General features: G+C 37.7%; 1 protein-coding gene across 1 annotated transcript in view; it reads left to right on the forward strand.

Moving 5' to 3' along the window:
* LOC127648766 (phosphatidate phosphatase LPIN2-like) overlaps positions 1–10,210 on the forward strand; it is a 55,289-nt gene extending 45,079 nt beyond the window's left edge. The window contains exons 13-20 of the mRNA XM_052133521.1: positions 2,044–2,129; positions 2,532–2,682; positions 3,403–3,551; positions 4,820–4,906; positions 6,385–6,537; positions 7,566–7,680; positions 8,087–8,190; positions 8,443–10,210. Coding sequence (XP_051989481.1) covers positions 2,044–2,129; positions 2,532–2,682; positions 3,403–3,551; positions 4,820–4,906; positions 6,385–6,537; positions 7,566–7,680; positions 8,087–8,190; positions 8,443–8,590 — 993 coding nt within the window. The 3' untranslated portion in view covers positions 8,591–10,210. The remainder of the gene's footprint in view (positions 1–2,043; positions 2,130–2,531; positions 2,683–3,402; positions 3,552–4,819; positions 4,907–6,384; positions 6,538–7,565; positions 7,681–8,086; positions 8,191–8,442) is intronic.
* Positions 10,211–10,579: the final 369 nt, after the last annotated feature.

The raw sequence follows: 10,579 nt of genomic DNA on the forward strand, positions 1-10,579 counted from the left end.
AGCCAATATGAGGCATAAGTACACAGAGCATGCAGATTCATCCACAACACTGTCCCAAAGGAGTGTTACTACACAAAACAAACTCCCGATGCTAGGTGGAACCAGCACCAAAAAAAACAAGAGGTGCCCAGTTTACTCGGACAGTCAAGTGAATGTTTAGTGAGACAGGCTCACTCAGCTGCAAAGTGAGTATCACACAATGACTTACTCCATTGACTTTATGAAGGACAATGCTTGTTGGGGACATGTAAATACTTTGCAGCCATCCTTGGCATCTATTCTCAATTTGGCCAGGAACATCAGTTCAAAAGCAATCTTCTGTTGATTTGATAGTTTCTTGCATTCCTTGAATCGATCACGTTTCTCTCTTGTCGAATTCGCAAAGTCTGGGAATAAGAAAATATTGTGGTTCTTCCAAGAAAGCCTTCCCTTACTCTTCACCTCATGTAACAAAAGATCTTTATCGGATGATCTCAGAAATTTGGCCAGAATTGATCGTGACCTGTCTCACTCAGTGGATCGGCTCGCTTGATTTCCAGCTTATGGCCTGTTATGTCCGCCTTGGTCGCTATCTGTTTAGCAGCAAATTCCCTCTCCGATGACTCTTTTATAATCTATCCATTTCTCAACATCTGCCACTCTTGTAACGATCTCGGTGAATTTTGTCTCAATGGCAGTGATCGATTGACGTATTACAGCAAGCTCCTCCAAGTCCGCAAAGACCTTCGTCAGCATTGCCGACACGTTCATCAATTGTCGCCGATTTTCCTTCAACTCACTGGCAAAATTGACTCCCTGGTTTTCGGCCTGCTGCTCTGGGGCTTCAGCTTGAGTGCGTAAGTGTCTCCAGAGCCAGAGGATTTTAAATTCTTTGACATATTGTCTTCCTAGGACAGTTAAGAATCGGGGTGTATAGTCTCACCGGTTTATGACACCGAGTATTAAAAGTGCACAGAGCTTGCATGGTACCACTTGACTCAATTTATTTCCTAGTTCTTTTTAAATTGGCTCTCCACGACTTCCACAGTTTTGAAAGTCACCATCTATAGGCCCTTTCCCACCTACAGTCCTGTACTTTTCCTTCAGTAACTTAAAGATAAGAACTCGTATGAGGAACGGGACACTCGATGATACTACCTCTGTTGCATTCATATTCAGATAGTTACCACTTTAGTGACTGCATCGAGTATTGAACATTTTTCTTCTGACTTGGTTGGAACACACAATTCAATAGCAACAACACCAATGGAGGACGCTGGGATTGGTTACTCTTTTGTTAGGGCTGTTTTACACTAAATTTAGCTGCATCCGAAAACGTAGGGAGCTGCCTAATCAGTTACTGGTTTAAATGACAGCCTTTTAGGATGAATGGACTCTAAAAGAAACTGTTCTCTGAACAGTTTAAAAATCAACTTATTTAATTACTAACATTATCATTGGACTTAAGGGAAGATAACAAAAAGACCCCTTTTAATAGTGTTTAGCTTCCAATTCTGCTCATAAAAACAAGCTGCATGATCTTGAGGAAGGATTATATCAAGTGTCTGCTAAACGTATAAATGTAAAAGTAAAAGAGTTAGATTGGCATGCAGGTGCGAGGTAAATTTTTTTTCGCTCACGTTTCAATGATTACCCCTCTTGCATGCCATAGGTTGCAGACCCCTGCACTAGAGCTTTTTCATTCATTCAGACATCATACATCAAGCTCATTCGCTGTCCTCATCTGGAGCTGCTGCAATTAGCACCACACTGCAGTGTGGAATTTTACAGCCTCTGTGTAGCACAGGTAGAAATTGGCCAGGCAGTTCATCATCTCAAGTATGTCCAGCAGCCCTACCAGCATGTAAAGTTGAGCCATTGACAGAGGTCATGTAGTAAATCACAAAATGTAGGAGAGTATGGTTTTATGGCAGCTCTTCAAACAAAAGCAAATATAATGTTTTACACTAATATATCATAAGTTACTTGATTAATTTATGGACCCCATTTTTAGATGTGTAGCAACGTACTGATCTTTTTTTTGTCTTATTTTTTTCTATACAGTCAGAAAGCACTGGAAAGCTGGACATAAAGCAATCCCAAATGGAGGAAGGCGGTTCCTCTTTGTCAATGGAAAGCCATGCCCGCAAGTGAGTCAGATCCTTTGAATGACAGGCAGATACTGCAACTGCATCATTTGCTGCCTAGAACCCAGAGTGTAGTCTTAGTGCAGTATCTGCAGATATAATAACTGGTTGTTATCCTTAAATGAAACTGAGAAAATGTAACCAAAGGTTATAGATGGTAACATAAAACCAGCTATGTTAGTTGGCTTGGTTGAATTTTGTTTTGTAAAAGATTAAAGTATCAGTTTGACCCTTTCTCCTTTTTTTGATTGCTGACTTCAGTTTTCCTCCTCATTGCAGAAGATGTGAATCAGGACAATCCAGCCTAGTTTATTTTTTGTCTCAATCTCTGAGGGGTTCTTGTAGTCTGAATTTGGATATGGTTGCAAATTTAGTTCACTGATTCCCTGTTTGCTCTGAGCACAGTGTGGACACCAGGGATACGTCCAGTGATGAGGAGGGGAAGGAGTTGAGTGCTGCTGCATCATCAATGGAGCGGAAGGTCCAGTCTGAGCCCCACAGCCACACCATTACTCACTCTTACCGTAAATCTCTTCGCCTGTCTTCTGACCAGATTGTGAGTCTTTTTAACATTTTTATTTGAAGACATATTTAGTTAATTATGGGTAGAGGCCGGGTTAAAATGTTTGGAAAGTTGATAATTCCTGTAATGTGACATGCTATACTCAATCTATAAAACATTTTGCCACTTCTATTTAAATAATTATGCATGCAATTTGTATGACCCTAGTGAACACAAAAAGGTGATTAAAATGGTGAAATTATTACTAGTCAGTTACAGTGCCTATACAAATACTATTTCCTTTTTACATTTATATACATTATAAATTGAAATCTTGATGTTGGTAATTAGAAAAAAAAAAGCTTATGGGTACCCACTTGCTAAACCACACAATGTATTCGTAAAAGCCTATGACTTGGCAACACTTGCTTAGTGACTCTGGTTTTGACTGAAAATGCAGATCTCTGTCTGTTACCCATAGTGGAATCTGCTTTGTAAAAATCCGCTTTTACAAGCTGTCACTGGAGATTATTCCAGGAAATTATATAAAAGTCAGTGACTCAATCTTAAAGGGTTGCTGTAGGATTATATGCTCTACAGCTCCCACTGTTGGCTGCTTCAGAGGATGTTTTGAATCCTCCTCCATCCACCAATTCAGGACCCTTTTGTTTCAAGTGCTGATATATTACAGATAGCTAAGATAAATTTTGTGTGCTGTTCAAAAGGTCCATTAATCAGTGGATAATGAAAGATACAAATTATATTTACCCACAGGCTAGTCTGAAATTGAAGGAAGGACCCAATGATGTGACATTCAGCATTACAACACAGTACCAGGGCACATGTCGCTGTGAAGGAACCATCTACCTATGGAACTGGGATGACAAAGTCATCATCTCAGACATTGATGGAACTATCACCAAGTATGTATTTCAAAGACACACAAGTTTAGTCACAACTTTTAAAGAAATTAAAAACAATTGCTGTGTTAAGGTTGGGTTTATACTTTGCAGCATCTATTCTCAATTTGGCCAGGAACATAAGTGCAAAAATGATCTTCTGTTGATGTAATAGTTTCTTGCATTCCTTGAATCGATCACGTTTCTCTCTTGTCAAATTCGCAAAGTCTGGGAACAAGAAAATATTGTGGTTCTTCCAAGAAAGCCTTCCCTTACTCTTCACATCACATAACAAAAGATCTTTATCGGATGATCTCAGAAATATGGCCAGAATTGATCGGGGCCTGTCTCACTTCATAAATACTGTTGACATGAATAGTTTTTTTTTTTGTAGCAGTCATGAATGGGGGAAAAGGCTGAGGTGTGCATAAACACCATAGTTACTGCATAAGTACTCACTGCCAGGTTTTGCTGTCAACACCAAAAGAGCTTTATAGATCAAGGCTGAGCCTGCCTCATCAAAACAAGCACTCAAGAGTATGTAGGCAAATAATGAACCACTAATAATGATCCCACATTGCAGCCCTCTCCACTAAGGCTTAGAACAATAAAGACCATGCACAATCAATGCACAATTTAATGGACGATGTCTTCCAGAGTTTCGCTGGGAGTTGGATGGAGTTCACAGCTCTAACGTGTGATGCCGGTCTGTTGTCTTTGGTTTTTAATTACTGCAAAGCTGGCTGTAATATCAATGCGTCTATGCAAATGAATGCTCTCCGCCTCCAAATTCATGCCCTCGGTGGCTGGTGGGTGGCCAACATCAAACAGGCAGATTGACTGCCGCTTATTATTTCTCTGACCGCTTGCTTGACACATCTCTCTTAGGCTGTGAAGCAGAGCGGCTGACTGTAAGGTGCGCCTAGACCAAGGTTGGACTAGGAGGAGGATGTCACCATAATGAGCCAATTTAAATCTTGCTGTCTCATAATGCCACTCAGACTGTGAATGAGATAAAATACTAAAGTGGGGAGAGGTTCCTCATTAGTCGACGACACCGAGTTTTGCCCAACTGAGAAAAATCTTTCTCCTTCAAGTCTATTAATTCTAAGAATAAAAAGAATGTCAGAAGCTATATTTAGGAACGCAGTTGAACGAGACTTGGACTTCTTTTCCAGTAGAACGAATATGCGCTGGAGGATTTTTCTGTTTGTTGTTTTTATATTTTTTTGTGTGTGTGTGTGCTTGTGCATGCAAGTACATGCCATTCTTAGTTGTTTATGTGCTTACAGATCAGATGTGTTTGGACAGATTTTACCTCAGTTTGGGAAGGACTGGACACATCAGGGCATTGCTAAACTGTACCACTCTGTGGCTGAGTGAGTTGCCATTATTTATCCTAAATGTAATTAAAGGAATAGTTCACCAAAAAATTTACCTACACTTATGTCGCATCAAACCTTTTTGACTTATTTCTTCAGTGGAACACAAAAGGTGAAATTATAGGCTAGTCTTCACAGGGTTTATTTGCCATTTTAACCTTGTGCGATCCCACGTACATATGCGTGGACGTTGTAATTTGCAATACGCAAAGCATAATTTCAATTCACTTAAACCAACTGATCTCAGTTCAGGAGCATCTGGCCTGTCAATAAAGGGTTAAACTTTCGATGCACGGAGTCATGTGACAAAACAACATGGTGCCGACCACAGTAGAGTTTGTCTTTGGGAGAAACGCTAACAAGACTACATCTGTTAAGAAACCCAATTAAGTTTTTAAATGTAAACCTGTTTAAGTCAAAAGATCTAGTCTCTAGTTTCAACCGAAATGCCATTTTAAAAATTTGAGCGATTTATCGCAAAATGCCACGCTGCTAAACACAATGTACACTAATTTGTACTTTAGCGCATTTTTTCCTTAGAATTTCTACATTTACTGTGAATTATCACATTTAGAATCTATGGGTTAATCGAAAAGCTGAATAATTTAGATTTGAGAGGATTTATATGGAGTTAGGATGAAAATAAAGTGCATTTTGAACCAGTGCAGACAGACCCGCACACTGGAGGTGAAGTCATACACTGAATAGGATGCAGTGGAGCATACAGGTGAAACTCGAAAAATTAGAATATCGTGCAAAAGTTCATTAATTTCAGTAATTCAACTTAAAAGGTGAAACTAATATATTATATAGACTCATTACAAGCAAAGTAAGATATTTCAAGCCTTTATTTGATATAATTTTTATGATTATGGCTTACAGCTTATGAAAACCCCAAATTCAGAATCTCAGAAAATTAGAATATTACATGAAATCAATAAAAAAAAAGGATTTTAAATACAGAAATGTCGGCCCTCTGATTTTAAATACAGCACTAAAATGAAATAATGCAATCCACATTTTGTGATATTACAGCCTTATTCCAAAATGGAATATGAAAATTCATTATTTTCCTCCAAATTCTACAAACAATACCCCATAATGACAACGTGAAAGTAGTTTGTTTGAAATCAGCAAATTTATGAAAAATAAAAAACGGAAAAAATCACATGTCGAACGACAAACCTGCCACTATCACTATTCAGTGTCATGTGATAAATAAACCATTCAAAGACTTTAAAATTCACCTTTTGTGTTCCATGGAAGAAAGTCATACTTTTCTTTAGAATGACATTAAGGTGAGTAAATGACCAATTCTTCATTTTTGGGTGAACGATTTCTTTAACAATTGCTCATATTTATATTTATTTTTCACTAATGGGGAACAAACAAGATAGATTAAGAGGCTTGAAAACATTTTCCTGTCAGGATCTGTCTTAGTGGAACTGTGATGCAAGCATGCTTGTGTTTTCCAGGAATGGCTATAAATTCCTGTACTGCTCTGCCAGGGCAATTGGCATGGCAGACATGACACGAGGGTATCTGCAGTGGGTAAATGACAGAGGCAGCATCTTGCCACGTGGACCCCTCATGCTCTCTCCTAGTAGCCTCTTCTCTGCATTTCACAGGTATTATTATTAACACAAAAGTTTTTATCAAATTCTTGAATTGCTGTATTCTCCTTTTCTCAATAACCTTTGACAATGAGCAGGAATATGGACAGAATTTTATATACTCAAACAGGGCATCACGATTATGAAATTTTGCTGAAATTATTTGTCTCAAAAAAAATTATTGCATTAATGATGATTAATTGTCTGTTTTAGGGCTATGACGATTAATTGTCATATCTTATGCATGTGTGCTTCATACACTAAGAAGTCATTTTGTGTGTGTGTGTGTGTGTGTGTGTGTGTGTGTGATTTATAAAGGCTTTATAAATTTGACATTTAAAAAATTATGTTTTAAATATCAAAATATTTCTAAATACTTAAACTGTCTAATTTTGGTCAGCTTTACATTTATACACTTTTGAGCTATTTAGAATTATATATATTTTTTTATATATAAAATATAATGTAAAAAATTATATTTATTTTATAATTATGCAAAAATAATATATTTCTGTCCAAATTTCATCACTTTTCACACATTATTTTAATGCTCTTTGATTAAACCCATGAGCCCTTATTTCTTAGGAAGCAAAACCTTGTGTCTCCTCTGTCACTGCGTGTATGAACCCTCTATGACCAGGAACATTTGCCATTACACAATTGTAAATTAAAGTGAAACCAGAGTGCTTTGTGTTTACTATCAAAGTTTATATTTGTTTATTTATATTTTCACAAAGTTTTGCACGCCTCTTCTGACCGCGTGTACATTAGAGAGCTTGAGGAGTGCTTCACGCACTCTTCCAGACAGGATATGCTCTGGTTGACATCTGCGGTGTGTCTCGGTGATTCTCTTAGTTTAACTGAATGACACACAAACATGCCATTCATGGCATTTATATATGAGCTTAAAATTCCCTTATTTGGGCATAAAAATGCTATTGGAATTTGAAGTGCACAATAACTGCGTTTATCCCAATAACTGCATTCAGATAATTATTCAATCATGACAGTCCTACTCAAACAGACTTGTCTTGTTCTTACAGGGAGGTGATTGAGAAGAAGCCAGAAATCTTCAAAATTGAATGCCTTACTGACATCAAGAACCTATTCCTCCCCAACAAACATCCCTTTTATGCTGCATTTGGAAACCGAACTAATGTGAGTAGGACTTTCCTTAAGTAGTCATTGTCGATGCATGCTGGCTTCAGCAGCCGGTTGAAAGGCCAGTGTTTGGGTTCATATTTGAGGTGTATTGCTCCCTGCTCTAGGTTTGCAATTTGACAATGTCGTCATAGAAGCACTGTCCTCTAGGGTTAGTATCACATTGCATAACCAGCTGCTGCGGATGGGCCTGCTGATCATTCGCAGCTGAATAAATTACAAAGTTTGGGTGGAGTAAGACATTGGATGTTTTTACAGGCATGAATGCATCTATTTCATAATAAATCAGCTGCAAATGTCAGGATCTCAGGCTTGTATACAAATTGAATGTTCTGTTCCGTGCTTATATAATGTACTTGTCCTGAGCTGACTCCTGGATTCTGATCTTGTGACTGTCTTCTAGGACGTCTTTGCCTATAAGGAGGTTGGAGTGCCACTCTGCAGAATCTTTACAGTCAACCCTAAAGGAGAGCTCATACAGGAGCAAACCAAGGGCAACAAGTCCTCGTAAGTGTGCACCTCTATCTTCAGCGGCACATAAAAACAGCTTTCAAGTCAACTTCAGTTGTCAAAGATTATGCTGATCCAAAGGATTTTTATAAAGAATAATGGAGAGCTATAATTCAGTTTGTCAAGCTTTGTTCAAGGTCTTCTTAAAGAGTTATTTCAGTTTGGCCTTTGGAGGTCTGTCTCTCTTAAAAGGTAGGAATAGCTGCATTACACTCATTTTCTCTTATATTTGTCTGTTTGTGTGTGTAGGTACAGCAGATTGAGTGAGCTGGTTGATCATGTCTTTCCCTTGCTAAACAAAGAACAAAGTTCAGCTTTCAGCTTCCCCGAATTCAGTACCTTCTGTTTCTGGCGTCAGCCCATCCCTGAAATCCGTCCCGAGGACCTGCTCTTATAGACCTTCGCTGAAGACCCATGTTCATTTGCTCATCCCTGCCATCAATACCACTTAGCTGATATAAAGTGAAATAAAGGTGGTGCTCTATCCCACCTGGGACATATGAACTGCTCCTACTAGATTACTTGTTTCCTTCTGAACAAGCTTTAGAGAGAACAACAGAATAGTTGAACTGCAACTTAGCATGCCAGCACACATGGAGGTGTAGGTAGAACTTTCACAAAAAAAAAGTGCTTTGTGCTGCCTGTGTGCTCTTTAACAAAATCGAATATTTCTAATTTGTATCATTTTCAGTGATTTAGCTGCTAAGTGTTGAGCTGCTACAGCTCTGAAGGAATTTATTGCTGATGGGTGTGTAAAATATTGGGCTAATGTTTACAGTATTTGATGACTCCGAGATGATAAGTGTTTGGGTATGTGTAAGGTAATTAATGAAGATATTATTTACAACCACTCATTTATGTTTTTAAAGCTTTGATTATTTATATACAAAGGCATTTGTTCGAATTAACAAATTAACGTGCACTGTCTCTAAGATGTGTTTTAAGATGTAAGGTATGCCAGTTGTAATATGCATTGCCAGATGGTGGGAAATGAACTCCAAATCTCATAGATACTGGTAAGTATGCACTGAATAAGCCGTACAACTTGAGGGCACTGCTCATCATTTGCAGTTCATCAGTTTAAATGTACTATGCATCGTACAACTGACTAGATTCCTATGAGAAGTAAACTGAGGAATCCATCGTGATTGGGGTTTCTCGAATTGTTTCCCAGCTGGTGACATTTTCGCTGTCTGGTTGCTGCAAAATGCCTTACCGTTCGCACTTTCAACTGCAACCAAAAGAGTAGAAAATAATAGATCGTCTTGCACTTAACTTGTGATGGAAATGCAATATAGTTTGAAGCTTTTCAGCAGTTTTTGTACACAACGTAAGCATTTAAGTGCTTTTAGATCCTTGAACTAAAGCTCAGCAAGTAATCTGTGTTATGAAGAAAGTTGTATATATTTGCTTTCATTATGAAGGTACTGACAGTGTATTATATCTTTTTAATGTAGGTTGTGGCCTGTGTGAGAGTAGAATTATGAAATGTTTTTTGGCATTTTAAGGCCTTTTAGGTTTTTTCCTTTTTCTTCTTCTACCTACCAGGTCAGTGCATGATTTGTTTGAATATGAATAAGATGTTTTACGTATTGACGCCTTCTGCTTAGGTAGACAGTCAAAGGGTTGTCCCCTACATTTTCATTTTTAGTAAACACTTTAGAGCATCTGCAACTAATAGTTATTTTATTATTACAAAATACTGAAGCTGATGTGCAAGCGAAGGAAGAGCGTGATCGTCAATTTGTAATAGTTTACTGAAGTAATGTGCTCTCTTTTTCAGTAGCTGGTCATTAAGGTCTTGGCCCTTTCAGTCACACATTTGGACTTTGGCCAAGTTCCTTTTTAAAGGGATAGATCACCCCAAAATTTCTTTTTTTTTTTTTTTTTGTATTGTTTTTTCTATTATTAATAATCCTCAGCAGAAAGTCAGATGTGTTTGGAACAACATGAGGGTGAGTAAAAGATGATGGAATAACATTTTTAGGTGCGCTATCCCTTTAAGATCATTTAATGTATATTTAACTATAGCACACAGTGCTCTTAAAGTAGATGTTTAAAACTAGAGCACAAAAATAATTTCTTTATATATTTGTTTAAGTACAATTCATTTGAAGAACAATGTTGGCATTCTGTGGTTTAATTGACTGTTGTGACTTGGTGTGTATGTGTTGCTCTTGTCTGCAGTTATGATGTTTGTAAGTGAAATCTGTTAATTGTTAACAAAGGGATTCCATTCTTTCTATGAAAGTAATACCTCTTGTGTGGGATAAACACACTCAACTTGTATGAACCTAACATTTAATGGTAAAAGACAAGGAAAACAAAATATATTTAAAAATATGTTTCTTTTTTTCCTTTGACACTGCTGTGGTATGTGCTGAAT

This window comes from Xyrauchen texanus, chromosome 9 (genome assembly GCF_025860055.1).
Source record: "Xyrauchen texanus isolate HMW12.3.18 chromosome 9, RBS_HiC_50CHRs, whole genome shotgun sequence".
In the NCBI taxonomy this organism is placed as follows: domain Eukaryota; kingdom Metazoa; phylum Chordata; class Actinopteri; order Cypriniformes; family Catostomidae; genus Xyrauchen; species Xyrauchen texanus.